The following is a 17,013-nucleotide window of genomic DNA, read 5'->3' on the forward strand; positions in this document are numbered from 1 at the left end:
GACGACTGCTCCCAGGGAGTTGTGAAGACATGCAAATTCACTTGTGTGTGCAAATAACTGTTCAGTTCCTGGCTTTGCCTGGCTTCTCCACATCATGCCTTATAACTCTTGAAAATGTGGAGCTTCAGGGGGCAATCTGAGCATTTTGAAGTGAGTATAGAGATGTCCCTGCAGCAGTGTTGTGATAACTGTCAGATCTAACCATGGTAGTTGCATTTCTAAAATGCTTATTGTTGTACTTTGTGTTTGTGAATACAGATACATTGCTTTATCTAAAGAGATAGGAATCCTGCTTTTGCCTTTTATTACAGGATGGTATGGGAAAATATTCTTTCATACAGAAAAATGTATTTCTGGGAGCATAATCATAGTTGGTGAACTCGGTGCTAGCTTCAAGGACTCCCAAGATACAAAACCTGTGTTTGGTCTCCTGCTGCTTGAGGATGAGAAGAAAATCTGGATTTTCAGTTACAGGTTTTAGAGAGAGTTACTTCTGGGAGACCACTAGCAAGTAACAGTTGTTGAATTCCTTATTCAGCTTTTACGCAAGAAGCTGTGCCTGCAGCAGGCATGAAGAGATAGGCACACAATGTGGTGTAGGTGGGCTGTCTGACTCGCTTATGGAAATAACGTTTGTGGATGGGTGGGGTAAACCGACTGCAGGCTTGGCTTTCATACTGAGGATGTAGCTTTCTTTCTCTGCAGGGGGATTTTCAACTCGTCCCTTTGTAAGGAGTGTCCAGCGTCAGAGCTTGTCATCTAGATCTTCTGTCACCAGCCCACTGGCAGTGAGTGAAAATGGTGTCAGGCCCTCGTGGTCACTTTCTGCAAAACTGCAGTTGCGCTCCAACTCTCCATCGCGCTTCTCTGGAGATTCCCCTGTACATACCTCTGCTTCCACGCTGGAGAAGATCGGGGAGGCTGCAGATGATAAAGTCTCCACCTCTTGCTTCGGCAGCCTGAGGAATCTCTCTAGCAGCTACTTGGAGCCCTGTGATGGCAGTCGGCGAGAGCACAGGACAGCTCGCAGAGCCCCCTTGGCTGTCATGGAAGGGTCATTCAGGGAAGAGTCTGTTGTAAGGACATCTAGCTCCGATCTTTCAGATGGGTATGGTAAAAGCTCTGTGCAGCCAGAGAGGAATCACCCTGCTTTGGACCCTTTTGATAACAACAATCAAATCGCCTTTGTTGACCAGAGCGATTCTGTGGATAGCTCTCCAGTCAAGGAGGTGAAAGCCCCCAGTGGGACAGGGCTGGCTGCAGAGAAGGCAGATGGCACCCCTAAGAAGGTTCACAGCTCCAAGGGAGTTTCTGAGCCAGACAAAAGTTTGAGGAAGGGAAGGACAATCTTATCTACCCAAGAGACCAAAGTCTCTCACTCTTCTCCTCCTCCACTAAAGAGTTCCCAGAAAGTTTCTCGGTCTAGAAGTAAGACAGACTCCTCTAGGGCCAGTGGGCGACATGGGTCTCCTGCTCCCACTCAGGCTAGGAAGGACCATAGCACGAAGCCCCTTGAGGTGGCTGTCCCATCGGCTCAACAGAAGCAAAAGTCAGGTTCTTCTCCATCCTCCACAGCTGCCAAGAAAACCCCATCAGGCTCATTGACTAAGGGCTCTTCCGCTGGGAAGAGCCGGACTTCAGACCGAAGCCTCAGCAGGGAGGGCTCTAAGATAAGTCTGGGGTCAGATAAAACGAGCGTTACCAGCAGTTCGAGAACGAGTTCCCCACGGATAAGCCACTCTAGGAGTGACAGCAGGGCAGTAGACAGCAAACATGTGCGGAGTTCCTCTATGGCCAACCTGCGGTCTCCAAATGTTGGTGTGCGTTCTGGTTTGAAGAGGGACAGCAAGTCAGAAGAGAAAGGATTGTCTTTCTTTAAATCAGCCTTAAGGCAGAAGGAGACCCGGAGGTCCGCAGACTTGGGAAAGACATCGATGCTCTCAAAAAAGACAGTGAGTGGCAGTTCCAAGTCAGGCAGTAAAAATGTGCTGGAAGACAAATTGGAGAAAGGTGTTGTCCCACCAGCCTCTCAAACCAATGCCAACATTACTGCAAAAGAAAAACTTGTCCCAAAAGATGCCACACCCAACAAACATTCTCTGCTATCCAGTCGCAAGTCCAAGTCTTCCCAGGTAGATCCCGGAGTCCAGTCTCCTCCTTCCAGTGGCAAGCAGTCTGCTGACAAGCCGCTGAAAAAATTACCTTCCAGCATGCAGGTGTCTGTACGGCCTTCTCTGGAACCTCAGTGAAATGCTGCAATCCAGGTGTCTTTTCTGCTGAGAAGCTAATTTATTCTGAGCTCTTGTTTTTTGTTCATGTGCCTAATGTATGTTTTAAGGAGAAGTTAACTGCAAGTTGTTAAAGCGCCTTTTGATTCTGCCATTAAACCAAATAGCCACAGGCAGCCAGCACTGATGCAAGTAGTCTAGCTGGAGTCGTTGTTGAACATGAATGCAGCTGTCCCATAGCACTTGTACAAGAGTCTCTTTATAGAAAATGCAACAACTTTCTTCAGATTCAAGGTTTGAAATCTGAAACCCAGTCGTACTGACACTTGTGTGCTTTGTAGAGCTGTGAACTGATATTCCTTTGGTCTTGTTCTGAGCAGGCTGTGTCCATGCTGGTGTATGGCCTTGTTCTGAGCTGTGGAGGATGCGAAGGAAACTGGAAAGGAGAGACTGCCGCTTCTTTATGCTCTCTCTCAACCCTCTCTCTCTGCTCCCCTCCATTTTTCAAGCTTTCTAAAGGGCAATATTTCAACACTAATGTTGTTTCTCAGGTATATACTCAGCCAGTATAGGAGGGACTAGCATTAGTGGATGGACAGAAAGGTACCTGTGTGTCCGTGTGTACGTGTGTCTGTAATAGATTTCGGTTTTGCATTCCAACAGCAGAAAGTTTTGGGTTTGTTTTTTTCATTAAATGTAACCTGCATTTTTTTGTTGCTATGTCTATGAAGAGTTTTACTCTGTCCATACCTAAGGCAACCTCTACCCTGTCCTTTTTAATTACTTTCTTTCTTCTGAAACACTATACTAAGCAACAGAAGAAATCACTAAGCAGCAGCTGGTTGCCAGCTCGTACCCATGAAAGTGCTAGGCAGGAGATGGTTGCGGTTGCGGTGCCGAAGGAGAGCCGTCTTAGTGCACCTGAATGGCAGTGATGCTGTTAGGACCCCTGTTCAAACTCCTGAGAAGAAGCGTTTCCTAATGTGCTCAGATGCTTAATTGTAGTGGTGTGAATATAGCATCCGTTATTTATAGGAGTAATGTTTAGATAAGCCAAGTGTTGTCTTGTCTTCTCTGCCTTCTCTGAGCATGCTTTGAACAAACCTCTTCGTGCGGGTTGGAGGGGCTGTACCAAAATACTGCGGAGGAGTTTTCGCATTCTCCAGAGCGCTGCTACGTTCCTCCCTTCGGCATGCTTGTCACCTTCCCCGGCGGGTCTGGCTGCCACATGTCTCTTAGCGAAGCGATCCTCGTTCTTGTTTGGATGACAGTCTCTATCAGGGTTAAAACACTACATCTAGTGACGTCTTTGTTTACATGCCCTTCCTACAGGGGAGATTCCTCAAGTTCTTTAAGATTCCTCTTAAAAGGTGGATTCCTCAAGTCCTCTTATATACATGTGGTATAATCTTTTTTTGATTTCATGAGTTTTTATTTATGTGCTGCTTATCCTTTATGCACAGCAGCAATCTGTTGTGTAGGTCACGACATGCAGCAGCTGGGCAGTGTGCTGGGCACACTTGTCTTCTGAATGAGGTCTTTGCCTGTCATACAGTCGTGTTTGGCAAAGCTTCTCCAGGCTTAGCTCGTGGACAGACCTATTTGTATGTCTTTTCTGTCACCGTAACAAACGGCTCTCAAACAAGTAGTGACTCTGAGCTAGTCTGTTCCACCTCCTCTCTTGAGCTGATGTGCCGACAACCCTGCAAGAAGCCTTGCCTCCAGGTCTGCTGGGCACGTTGCTGCTCCGTGATCACTCTTTGTACTTGGCTCACCACACATCTGCAGCAAGTTTTGGAGAGAAGTGTTGTAGGGGTAGCTGACACCTTGGAGAAAAGGCAGCGTGTGTGTGGAGCTGAGCTGGACGTGCCACAGAGCTCTGGTCAGCGTGTGACTGTGAGCCCACCTGCAGTATAGCCCTTGCTCTGTCCCGATGACATTCTGCAGTACTTGCCTTCATGCAACCCAGAAGCAATGCCAGTAGCCTGCATGTTTTTACAACGTGCTGGACTCTGTGCCCTGGACTGTGTTTTTAAACCTGAACATGACCATATTCTTGATACATTTCTTCTCCCGGGTATTGTTTCAGTCTCATTTATTGCAGCGCAAGAAGCAAAGATTGCATTACTTGCTTCTTAAATGTATGACTTGGATTATTCTTGGATTATTTTTTGTTATATCCAGCAGAGCAGATAAGACTTGCTTCACATTATTGTACTTAAATTACTCCCTGAAATGTTGATGTTGAAGTATTTGTTTAAGGTTTTATCTGTATTAAGGTCCTGCACTGTGTTGGCTCTTCTCTTGTAACAACTCTTGTAGCAAGAATGTATTTCTGGTAGCTAGTGCTAACTTGGTTTGGTATCTTTTAATAGACAGAACCTAGTTTTCTGTGCATTTTACCATGGGATGTTTGCAAAAGGTTATTTTTATCAAATGACATTTTCTTTTCATGCCATCGTTCACTGAAGTTGTTTTAAACTGGAAGCTGGTACATGGTTTTTGAGGTGGTTTTGCTCCTGTATTGCATGCCTGGACTGAAGGAAATTGGAAGCTGTGTCCAAATTGGCATTTTAGCTGAACGCCACTTCAATATGTTTGTATTTGGGGCATGAGAATGTTCATTAGAGCTCCTATTTGGACAAAATGGGAATGGGAGGTCCTGGTGCCAAGTGTTCCAGCAGCTGATGTTAAAAGCAGTTGAACATCTGCAATCCCATGATATGTAATCTAGCTCTTTTTCTGTGTATTCCCCATAATTCCTAATGGAAATTGCTGCCAGCTCCAGCACTATTGTGCGTATGCTGCCAAACTGGATTTCCTACCTGTCGCTCTGAAAACAGCAGCTCTAGTGCACAGACTCCTCGCTCCGCACATGAGCGTGGGGTGAGCGAAGAGGCTGTACTGAGAGTGCCCTCGTCTTAGAGCAGATGAGATGCTGCTCTTCTGTGGTGGGCTGCCAGCACGTGGCGTGTTTTCTGGCTTGGGAGGGCTTGACTTAGGGTGTCCTCGAGCAAAATGTTTTGACTTATAAGGGTGCACTGTAGTTCGTGTTGAATATAAGGCACACACCGGGCAAAATGTGCAAAGCATGCCTGTGCACGACCTGGGAAGTGCAGTCCCTGTTCTGTGGCTGGGTCGGTTCTGTAACAAAGCAGTTTGGAAAGCAGCTGTTTGCTGCCACTCGTGCATCTCTGGTTTTTGGTATCACAGATTTCCAGTAGTATATGAGCTTCCTTGCACAGGAGAGTGTTGAAAGGTGTGGGTCCAGGAAACAACAATGTTCATTCTGAGTGTAAAACCAAGCCTCGTTGCTGTTAAAGTCATGGCTCCATCAGTGCTGTACAGTAAATCTTTCTAAAACTGAATGTAGGTTATTGCAGGCCCTGCTTAAAGTGATTTGGGGAAAAGCAACATCAGTCTTCTCTCCTTGCTTTAAAGCAGACTTATTTCTTAGCCCTTTCATGCGTAGGAATTCCTGTCCATGTGTATTGTGTTGTCCAGATGTAAGGATGTGGCACAGTGCTAGGGAACACTCCAGAGAGGGATCTTACAAGTCCTGGACGCCAACACCACCTTGGCTTTGTGTATTGATCCTTACAGCAGTGAAGGCTTGAGGCTGTTCTGAAGCAGCCACTTATACATGGTCACCTCTTTTCTTAAAATTGACGTTTGGCTTCAGAAGTACTTGTGCCTGTGGAGGAGGTGGGTTCAGCCATCTTCCGAAGGTCACCACTGGCTAGGGATCTCCACCTGCCCCTGGGTGATGGCACGTGGGGGCTGGAGCATCTGGGTGGGACAAGAATGGCTGCTGTCCGGGTCTGCTTTGCCAGTCGTGCACGGCCATGGTGCGTGCTGAGCGGCCCGTGGTGTGGCTGCCTACGGGGTGAGCTGTCCTGGCTTGGGGGTGGTGGAGTCTGGGACCCCAGCGCCGATGACCTGGAAGCAAAGGTTTACAGGGCAGCCTCAGGCTGGTGAGAAACATCTTGAGAGGGGGAGGTTCAGCACTGTCCCTGTTCTCCAACAGCCGTGCAAGCTCCAGGAGAAAGCAGGCTTCAAGTCCTCTGAAGGGTTTTATGATGTTTCCAGTCACCTTTGGGTTGAACTCACCTGCATCAGCCATGTGTAACTCTTATTTCACATCACATCTCTAGTCTGACACTTGCTCCTGTTCCTGGAATCAGCCCTCTGGGCGCAGGAAAGCAGTGCCTTCATTCCAGTGCTAGATTCCTGCTGGAGTCACCTAAAGAAATTATTTTTACCCTTTTTGGGCTGCATCTTTTGGATAGTGTTTAGTAGTATACAAATTATAAGCACATTTTCAATGACGTGTATTAAAGAGGCACCTTTTATTTGTATTAATCACATTTGATAGACAATTTGGTGCCTGCAGTTCTCTGTAACTTGTAAGTGTCTCACTTTGGGTGTATAAATTGTTAACCCTTTCAAACTTATCAAATATGACTAAATACAAAAAGATGCTTAGGATAGAAAATTAGCAGCTTAACTGCAGTACACTCATTCCACTGTAAGTGCCCTCATCCATCTTAGCTGCAGGGTTGTTTGCTTTCCAAAGCTGAAACTGAGCATGATCAACCATTTTTTCTCAGTAATAAAGACAGTTTTGCATGGCAGTTCTCTTGCTGTACCCAAATGCATGCACTTACTAACTATGCAAGCATCTAATACAAACCATAGACCGTGCTTTCAGTATCAGAAGCTGCTAGGTAGACTCCGGAGCACTGCTCTGAGTCTGTACTTCTGTTTCTTGGTGCAGCTGCGTGTCAGCACATAGGAGCATGTCCCTGGGTTCCTGCTTTGTTTGCACATCTTTGATTCTTTCCTTTGCAGAATTCTGCATTACTGACAAGGCTGGAGTGTAGCATAACGTCAAAGGGATCTGAAATGTTGAAATGAGAACAAACTGGTTTTCTGTATTGTATTGTGTTTTCTTTTTTTAACAGGGAAAACCTGATCAGTGTTCTGTATGTAGCCTGCCATTTTCCATGTAACTTTAATGACACGTTCTAGGTTGTGAGAAGAGGCAGTCACCTGTAGCCGTACGAGCACTCCAAAAAAGAGTTCTTGTTGAATTTCCGTGCTAAGGGAGCAGTTTCCAGTTGTCGGCGTGCTGCCTGTGCTGGTAACGGGGCTTTGCCTGCCTTCCCGGGAAGAGCCGTGCCGGGCCCCAGCCGCCCGCGGGGGTGGCTGCGCTTCCCCTTCGTGCTCCAAAACCGCGGTGGCGTTTGCTTGTCTGAGCCGCGCTGCCGTTGGACTGCAGATCGCAGCGGGCTGTTGTGCGCGCAGCGCGGGGCCGGCCGGGTCGCAGCCCGTGGGGCGCGCTGGGCAGAGCGGGCAGCTGCCTGCTCGGGGCGGCTGACTTGGGGGCAGGTTGGCGAGGTCTCACGAGCAGCACGTGTGGTTGGCAAGAAGCGTGGGTCCCGGGACTCCTGGGCTGCCTGGCTGGGCCCCCGCGAGGTACCACCCCGCAGCAGCCTTGTCTTCACAGAGCAGCCGGTCTGAGCAGCGGCTGGGTGTCAGGCAGGTTCTTGGCCCCGCTCCCGCCACGGGCTCTGTGCCCGTCCCCCTTGGTCAGCTGGCACGGAGAGGGTTTGGAAACGACATTCCAAATAGTTCTACTGTTACCTTTTTTTGTATCTTTGTCATTTGCCTACTAATCCAAAATAATTTGGCGGTATCTAATGTTACCTGTGGAAGGAACTGAAATTTAGTTTTAATCTGTGGTGAGATGAAAGTTTTCTTAATAAAAGCACCGTAAGCATTTACTATTAGAAGCTTTATTTTGTAAAATAAAAGTACCTGAAGACTTGTACAATATCTATATTAGGTCTAGAGGTTTAGGGAATCTTCTATTTTTTTAAAGGCGATAGCACTCAATTTAACTGCAAATAGTGTTTTTTAAAAGACACAGATTAAAACTAAGTGTAAACACAAATTCCGTTTCACTTTAGGCCCTGCAGCACAAACGCGTTGCAAGAAAGTTAGTGTTAGGTTTGTATGGCATTTGTGCAGTGCAATAAGAAACCATTTTTAGGTGCTACATTGCCGTGGGTAGGGTGACACAAGGGAATATAGGCTACAAGTGGCTAGATTATTTTCTTGTGGCCTTCCAAGTATTAATTTGTACAGATTTGCTCACCAACTGTGCCTCACCATTGGTTAAAATTGAATTTTAAGTCCTGTTGCAAATGCAGTTTCTCTTCTGGACACAATGTCAGATTTTACACTGGAATATCTACAGTTCTAAAAACTGCATGTCACATCACTGTACACTGATACTGGGACGTGGGGTTTGCCCACACCTTTGATATTCTCTTCTGTATTTTAATGTTTTTGAACTGTACAGTAATCTGGAAAGCAGGCTGTCTTTACTTGGGATTGAACATTGTACCATAAATTTTAAATTATTTGAGGACAAGTGCATGAGACTGTGTCAATGCCTTTTATTATTTATTTGTATGTTTTATTATTCAAGGTGTATGCACTTTTAATATGCAGAATTTATATTTTTATGTTAAAAATCATTTTCTTTCAGAAAGAAGAGTTTGAATATGAGGAATTGGAATTAAGTGCAAAAAGGGGAATATGTAATAAAATACAATAAATTTATTACTAGGCATCCTGCCTGAGTGAGCGTTTTTCCAGGTCCGCATCATCGCCCGACAAGGCGGCAGCGGCTGCACCAGCCTGGCCATGTTGCCTGCTCTCGCCCGCCGGTGCTGCCCTGCCTGCCCTCTGCTGCAGGAGGAGAGCGTCTCTGGGGCAGGGCCGGAGTCTGCGTGGGGTGACCGTGGGGGCCTCGGTGCCGGCTGTAACCACCCAGCCGTGGCGGCTCTGCCCCCTCCCCGCGCAGGCACGGGAAGGGGGCAAGGGCTTAGTAACGTCCCTCTGCTTCCCGAACAGGGCTCCTCTCCGCTCCTCTTGAGAAACAAAAACCCGGAGGCCTGTCTTTGGGCGTAGACCTGTGGGCTGGGGAGGGGGAGACATGGGCTCCTACCTTACCCCCCGACGTTGTCCCTGATGCTTCTCTCTCCGCAGACTGGCAGCCCAGGTCCTGCTGGTGCTCGGCCGGGGTACCTGCTGCTGGCACATCGCGAGAGCAGGGTGCAGGACCTGGACAGAGCTTTTTTGTGCAGGTGAGTTTTGCCCATGAGCCCCATGGGCAGGGGCATGCGGTCTGGCTCCTTTTTGGGGCTCAGGGGCTCATATCTGGCCCGCAGAGGTGGGGGTCTCCCCTGTCCGCCCAGCCATGCCTCGCCTCTGAGCTCAGCCTCCCTGTTCCTGCCCCTAAAGCCCTGCGGAAAGCTCAGGCCTCTGCTCGAAGGCTGCGGCTGCCCTGGCTCCTTTCTGTCCATGGGTCTCTGGTCATGGCTCCCCGTCAGCGTTGGCCCCATGTCCCGGGGCCACCAGGGCTGCACTCCCCTCGCCAGCGGGTGCAAGGCTCTGGTGGGAGCGTCCCCATGTCCCCTCTCACGTGCAGTGCTGGTGCTGGCCGCGCTCCAGCCTGCTGCTTGTGCTGGCAGCTGTAGTGATGCAGTGCACGGCTCCGCTTCTTGAGGTTTGGTTCAATATTAGCCTTTTTTAATGGTTCTTTATTGAACTGGGGCTTAAACTGTGCAAGAGTGATAGTAACAGTGTGTTTAATTCTGTGCTTCTCTAGCTCTGTTGTAATTAAATATTGTTTTTCATTTAGCAGGGTGTGCAGCGGCGGCTCTCCAGCCATGGAGGAGAGCGTGGGCCGCTCAGCGGGAATGCAGCTGGGCTGCTCCTGCTGCCTCCTCGCCTTGGCCCAGAGAGGAGCATGGAGCAAGGTGGGAGGAGGACGGGCCGTTGCTCCCGGCTGCTGAAGGGAGGACCTCTCTGTCGCTGTCTATGCGGGTGGCTGCGTCGTCTGCAGGGGACACCCTCGGCTGGGTGAGCTGCTCCAGCTGCGGCTGCTGCAGGCATGGCTGGGCAACCATCCCCGTGGCTGTTGGGCTGCCTGGGCTCTGGTCTGGAGGGCGAATGGAGTGCGAAATGCTTTAGCAATCGGTGTGTCATCTCAGCTGAAAAACAGGAGGGAAAAATGGAAGACGTGGTCGGAGCTGCCCGGGGGCATTTCCACTGCAGACTCTGATCGTCCTGCTTGAGTGAGCCATCAGATCGGTGTAGGAGGGGCTGGTGCTCATGCTTCACAAACTTGCCTTTAAATCCAATTTTTGATTCTTAAGGTTTTGTCCCTTCTCCTCTCTCCTCCTCCCTCCCATGTACATATTTTTGTCTTCCCACTCTTTGAGATGCAGCATCACATAGGTGCCCAAATACACAAAAGCAGTGCTCCAGCTGGAGAAGCGTGCTTGGGGGTTTGGCGTCGCTGCTGGGGCTGCTTTGGTCTGGGTGGGCAGGTCCTGTCGGCCAAGAGCGTGGCTGGGCCAAGGCAGTTTGGCGCACGCCGTACTATCTAGGCTCCTGTCCTGGGCTGTGGGCCTCTCGTGTAGGGTTGCAGAGAGATGACTCTGGTTGTGGACTCTTATTGTGGAGCCGTGGCTGGCTGCTGCTATTTGGTTGTCACCTTTGCTGTATTGCTAGAGCAAACGTTCAGCTCTGCAGGGCATGGGGCGGGATGGTCGGGCGTTTCCCCTTCATTGGATTTGTTTGCAGGCTGCTGCTCATGGGGTTGATCTACTCCAGGAGTCAGCAAGGACAGGGGTGGGTGGGGATAAGGTGGAGAGTCTCTTCTGCTTCTTCTGGCCAGTTCTGGGGTGAGGCAGTTCTGCAATACACTTTTAGTGTGAAGAAGAGCCTCAGCCCAGCCTCCTTATGCCTGCCATAGCTGCTTTTTCCCTGTAAATCTTGTTGCCTTCCTGTCTCAGGGCTGTAGAATATTGTCACCTCTCCAGCCCTGGGGACAGCAGTAAGCTGCACCACGCAGCACTGTGCATTGGTAATCTCCAGCTCTCCGGACAGAACGGGGAAAGGGCAGCTTTGCCCCGGAGCGCTGGCTGGAGGGGCGCGGAGCTGCGTCCCTTCAAACGAAGCCGGCAGGGTCGTGCCACGGGGCTCGTCCCTGCCCTGCTGAGATGGCGGGAGCCTGGCTGGGAGCCCAGCACCTCCCCTGATAGCGGAGCTCCAGCTAAAGTGAAAGATCCGCATATCAGACTGCTCTGCCTTTCTCCTGATCGCGCTGAGCTGTCTTAAACTACAGTGCCTGTGATTGCCGTGGTCTTCCAGCAGCCAGTGCTAGAACCACGGCCCAGCTCCGGTAGCTGCAGAGCCGCGGCCTGAGGGTTCCCCCGCTGCAGATCCCTGGGGTGTCAGGGCACCGCCGGCCGCTTCCAGAGAGGGCTGGGGGGGCAGGCAGTGCATCTGCCCCTGTGCCTGCAGGGGAGGGCGCTGGGGGCCGCTGCTTCCACCCCGGTCTGGGGGCACAGGGATTCCGGGGGGGCTGTTGCAGCCAGCTCTGCTCACTGCTGCAGCCTGGGACCTGCCTCTTCTCCCCGGCTGGTGCGTTTCCCAGCTCGGGACATGGGGCATACGGTGCTCCCTGCCTGTCTGCAGGTCCCGGGTCTGACTGCCAAGCCCGAGCCTGACACCCAGCAGAGTGTTCCCAGCAGAGAGCAGGGCAGCTCCTCGAGGGGAGCCTGGCTCTTCCTGGGGCAGGACTGGTCCCAGCACTGAGAAACCAGTTTGCCAGCCCTCCCATGCTGTGGGGCTGGGGGATGTGGCTGGGGGCTCTGGGCTTCATCTTGCCCGTCCAGCGGCCGAAGGGCACAGCGAGGTGGGCAGGCTGCCGTCGGCGCAGGGCACTGTAAGCTTTGAAGTGACGTGCTGTTGTCAGTGCGTGCCGTGTGCCCCCCTGCTGCGGGGCAGGCAGGGGTCACCCATGAATCCCCCCTTGGTCCCCAAATCACAGACATGTCATCAGCTATGGCTGATCTCCCATTGTCCAGCTGCAGCCATAGAACTATGGAAGTTAGCTTGTTTACCCAAAGCTGTGCTGTGTTATCCCTTGCCCCAGCCTGTCCCTGGGACTTGGGGGGACACGTGGGCACCGCCAGCCCATGCCATGGGACCGTGCATGCAGCTTTTGTTCATGTTTCCATCCATCCCGCTGGGAATGGTGAGCCAGAGCCGAGCCTCCAGGGGCTGCCTACGGGCGTTGGGTGACGGAGCTGGTGGCTGCACTGGGCAACCACAACATACCGTTCCCATCCTTTTATTGCATACCAGAGAGAGTAATTACTTCGTGTCTTGTATGGAAATGGGAATGACAGATGTCATATTAAATCATAGGGTCATCACTTATTTATAGGTGATTACATTAAAGAGATATTAATATAGCCAAAGGCTTTGCAGAATTAGAGTTAATATATTTTTGTTTATTATATTTGCGAATATTTCTCTAATCCAGCCGGGTTTTTATGGCTACTTATTAAAGAGAGCGCCTGCTGCAGTTCCCTTAACCTAGCTGGGAGGGTGGTGAAAGGGTGATTGGAAAACACTTGAGAACTTTGATCTTTGAGTGATTAAATTTTATTGCCTCCTTGTTTATGAGGGTCCAATGGCAGGTGCTTCGTGCGCTGTGAAATGAAGCAAGGGCAGGTTAGGACCCGAGTGGTTATTAAATCTGGGTCAGCAGGGGAGGCTGCATCTGGGTGCAGAGCTGGGGCTCGCAGATGTTCGCGTCCTCGGCCGGGATTACCACTGTGCTAAGCCGGGATTAGATTACTGTGAAACGAGGCGCAGATTTCTGACACCCCGGGGAGGCGGGGGTGGCCCAGGAGCACTGGCCATGGGGGGCCAGGCTTTCCGCCTTGTCCCCCTGCCCCGGGAGCCTGGTCTTGGGCTGGCGAGGCACCTGTCCTGCAGGGCTGCAGCTCGCCTGCCGCTGGCTTGGGGGGCACCAGCAGACCCCCCAGCCCATGTGCAAACCAGAGGAGCCAAGAAAACCACTTGTTCGGCTGAGGACCCGACCCGGCGGCAGCAGCGGCTCTGCCGTGCGAGGATGGCTGCTGGTTGTGCCGATTGCAGGGGCTGAGGGCGCGGAGGATCGATGTGCGAGGAGCTGCCCTCGCTGCCTGCAGCAGCTGCTGTCTGTTGGGATATTTATTAACACCCGCCTGCCTCTGAGAGCCAGAACAAAACCCAATCTTTGGAGGCCGTCAATAAATTATAACATATTAGGCACTGTCATCTGTACCCCTGGACTCTTAAATTTTGTTCTAATTAGAGTATCGCTTTTCCTTTCTCAGCACTTTTTCCCCTCTGCTGGGTATCGATCCTTTCTCTGTGGGGATCTGACCAACTGTTGACAATTTATGGTAACATAAAACTAGTACCTCTTATAGCAAAAACCCAGCTTTTAATAAAAACCGCTGACACCAGCCTCTCGCTGGCAGCCTAACCTGATTACCAAATGGATTTAGCAGTTAAGGCCGTGCTGATGCCCCAGTCGTTTTGCACATAGGGATTTTTACTGTAACACTTAACGGGCTTTCAATTGTCATAATATTTCATAAATACATATGTACCTAATTGAAAGCTTTGAGGCCAATAGGAAGTCCTGAGAGTGCTCCTGAAACCTCGCCTGGTTGGTGGACGCTCACAGCATCTATCTGACGGTTAACGGGGGCAGGCGTAGAGCTGTAGCGTTGGGTTGCTGGGGAAACCCCTCCTTCCCCCTGCTAGGGGAAAACTTCTGTGCAGGCTTTTGTCATATGCAGAGAGGAGATTGACAGTATTTGGGAGCTGTGTTGCCCTCCCATTAACACCAGAGCATGGTGTTATGCTGATGAGAGATGCGCTCTTCGGCGTGATGGCCCTCGGTCCTTAGGAGCTTGCTGTGCCTTCGTGGCCGCGGAGGTGGTGGCTCCGTCTCCCCTGTTTTTGCACCTGCAAACGTGTGTAGAGGCTTTGCAAAGGCTGTAATGCCCTGGTCTTGGCTCTTCCGACAGAGGGCTCGTTGGTAGCTTGGAGCTGGTGGTGCTTAATTGCCCTGGAGATGGGAAAACCCAAGCACCCTGCAGGGCTCCTCCTGCCCATGCCACCTCCCTTGGGGTGCACGGCACCCCAGGCTCTGCCCTGTGGCGTGGGGTGGTGGCCACAACTTGGGGAGCAGAGGCAGGCCGCTGCCACAAAGCAGTTGATTTTGCAGTTACTGGGGTTTGCTCACTCGTTGAGGCCCTTCCCGAGGCTCCCTCCCGGCTGCCAGCGCTCGCTGTGTTGGTGCTAGTCCTGCCGCCTCTTTTCTGGAGATGTTTAAATTGGGGAAATGAGCACATCGTTGGCTGCTGGAGCAATTTATCAAGGCACCGCGTGGCCCTTTTTCCACATTAGTTTCATCCAGAGAAAAAATAATAAGAAACCGCATGTCTAACATAATGACCCGAATTTCTTAATAAACGAATGCAGTGTGGATGGCTGTATGTTTTCACTCGGTCTGAGCCAAACTGTGATAAATTGATCCTTCCGGAAGGTATTGAATACTTCTCAAACTATTCATCAGCCCCAAGACAAATTCCTCTGTCGGCCCTGGCTGACACTTGATTTTAAACACTTCTTCCAGGCCCCGGTGCAGAGGAGTGGCTGCTCGGGAAGCAGGGACCTTATCATTTTTTAATGCACTGCAGTTCGTGGGCTTATGGAATATTTATTACGAAGTCATTATTTACCAAACAAGCTGGAGCGTTTGCAGGAACTCCTGGTGGGGGGATAGCCCGGGCATCTCCCGTGCCCCTTTCCTTGGTGGCTGAGGGTCCCGCTGGGGTGTTGTGGCCTCAAATGCCACAGGACCTGGGTCCCTAACGTGCCTCTGGCTGCATTCCTCTGCCTGGAGCTTGGTCTCATTGCTGTGGATGACAAGGAGCTGGTGGCCAGCGGGCAGGGACGGGGATGGGGATGGCAGGGGACAGGGGGTGCTGCTGTGAGTGGAGGAATTTGATGCTGAGAAGCCTCCAAGCCCTTTCACTTTGTCCTTGCTCCAGCTCCCCCGGCCCCTTTGCCGCTCTCCTCTGTTGATGAGCGCGGGTGGCGTTGCAGGTCGAGGCTGGTTGTGGATTGCCAGACCCGTGGGTCATCGTCCCGCTGGTGTGTCCCCGCAGGCTTGCCCGCGGCAGGGGCGCGGGGTCCCTGGGAGCTGTGGGTGGCCGCGCTCGCCTGGGAGCGGGTGGCACGGTGGCAGCCCAGCTCCTGCTCCGGGGCCGCGTCGCTCCCTGGGCATCCCGTCACTCCCAGCCCTCCCGCGCCTTCCCTCCCAGCCCACGTCCGGGGCTGAACGCGCCGTCTCTGTGTGATACAGCGCTATCGGCTTGTTCTTCTGGGTGTCACCAACACCGTAACATCTGCTCTCCCTGCCATTCGCTTCCATCTAATTCTTTTTTTATTGAAATGAGTTTAAATTGTGTGAGAATATATTAGATTACTCTTTCCCTGCCGTTAGCACACTTGTATAGATGTGAATAAACCGCACAGTTAGCAGTGCTCGCACGCGCTCTCGCTCCCTTTTTTAATCTAAAAGAAGCTGGCTCCCTGGAGAACTGCTGCGTTTCCTAACGACCTTAATGAGTTTCCATAGCTGGGGTCAGATTATCTAGAAAGGCGGTAATGGCGGGGCCGGGAGGTGGTTCTCCCTCCACCGCTGCGCCTCTCCGATAGCTTTGTACTCCAGACCGTAAATAAAGCGGAGTTTGATAGCTGTGCCTGGGTCCACGATGAATACATTTTCTCCTTTGATAGGCAGAAGTGTGTGTGTTGCAAAGCAATTCATGAAGCCCATATGACAGTCTTTAAGCATTTTAATATTTTGCAAATGATTTATCGTCGGTAACGAGCAGATGATATACTCCACTTCAAGGGTATGGATTATCTATTAAAGTCCACACGTAAAAGGCATCTGCAAATGACATACTGCTGCAGAAAACGGAAAGTACAACTTGTCTTTTGCTTTACAGGAGGGGTCAACAGCTTCTGCCACAGCTCAGGAGATAACCGGCCTCCCCGCTCGCTGCTCTAATGACGTCGGTAAATATCTGCCGTGGTGGGTCCTGTGCCGTGCCGGCACCGATCCTGCCCCTGCGCTGCCTCTGGAGGCTTCAGCCCATCGAACCGGAGCTGATTTCATGCCTGGTAAAGAGCGGAGGGCGCTGCCGATTCACTCCCACCGCTGGATGGGTTTATGGGCTGTGATATCACCTCTCAGGGCTCTCTGTGCGCCAAGGAGTGTGGGAGAAGTCTGCTTTATTTATTTATGAAGCAATTCATACGGTGGGGCTGGTCGCACCGCACGCTGCCGAGGCAGGCGGGGGGCTGCAGAGGGGCTGCCCCTGTCATGCTGTCTTGCACGCCGTGCTGGGGGGATTGCGTGTGCGCGTGTGTGCACACATGTGTCTCGTTGCTGCTGGAAGGTGCCCGTGGCGTGGGCTGCCCACGCTGCCTGCAGCTCCGGTCCCCCGGCGGTGCTGGCTCCATCCCTCGGGGACGCGCAGCGTGCCGGGCCCTGGGTACCCGCGGCGGGTCCGTCCTGGGCTGGTGCCAGCCTGGGGATGCGCTGGTGCCAGCCTGCCCCGCGGCCGGTGAGTCTGCTGCTGGAAAAGGCCTTGCTCTGCTCTTGCCTGGGGGGCACGGGGGTCTCACTGGTACGGTATGCGTGGGGACGGGGAGCTGCTACCCCCCCATTTGGAAAAGAGCAGGCTGGGGCTTTGGGGCTTAACGGCTCACCCTGGGTGCCCCTTGGAGCCAAGAGCAGAACCGCGAGCGCGCCGCGTGACGCTGTCGTGGTGTGATGCTG

General features: G+C 51.7%; 1 protein-coding gene across 9 annotated transcripts in view; it reads left to right on the top strand.

Moving 5' to 3' along the window:
* The window catches only part of USP31 (ubiquitin specific peptidase 31), a 68,724-nt gene that overhangs the window by 26,762 nt on the left and 24,949 nt on the right, over positions 1 to 17,013 (top strand). For 6 of the 9 annotated variants that reach the window (XR_012676166.1, XR_012676164.1, XR_012676163.1 and 3 more), the window contains exons 16-17: positions 706 to 2,264; positions 16,178 to 16,352. Coding sequence is in view for 1 of the 9 variants with exons in the window: in XM_075165642.1 (XP_075021743.1) it covers positions 706 to 2,249 (1,544 nt within the window). In the remaining 8 variants the exon portion in view is untranslated. Of the gene's footprint in view, positions 1 to 705; positions 8,980 to 16,177; positions 16,353 to 17,013 lie in introns of those variants that run through there. The other 3 variants (XR_012676168.1, XR_012676167.1, XM_075165642.1) reach the window with 2 other exon arrangements.

The sequence above is a fragment of the Calonectris borealis genome, chromosome 16 (genome assembly GCF_964195595.1).
Source record: "Calonectris borealis chromosome 16, bCalBor7.hap1.2, whole genome shotgun sequence".
In the NCBI taxonomy this organism is placed as follows: domain Eukaryota; kingdom Metazoa; phylum Chordata; class Aves; order Procellariiformes; family Procellariidae; genus Calonectris; species Calonectris borealis.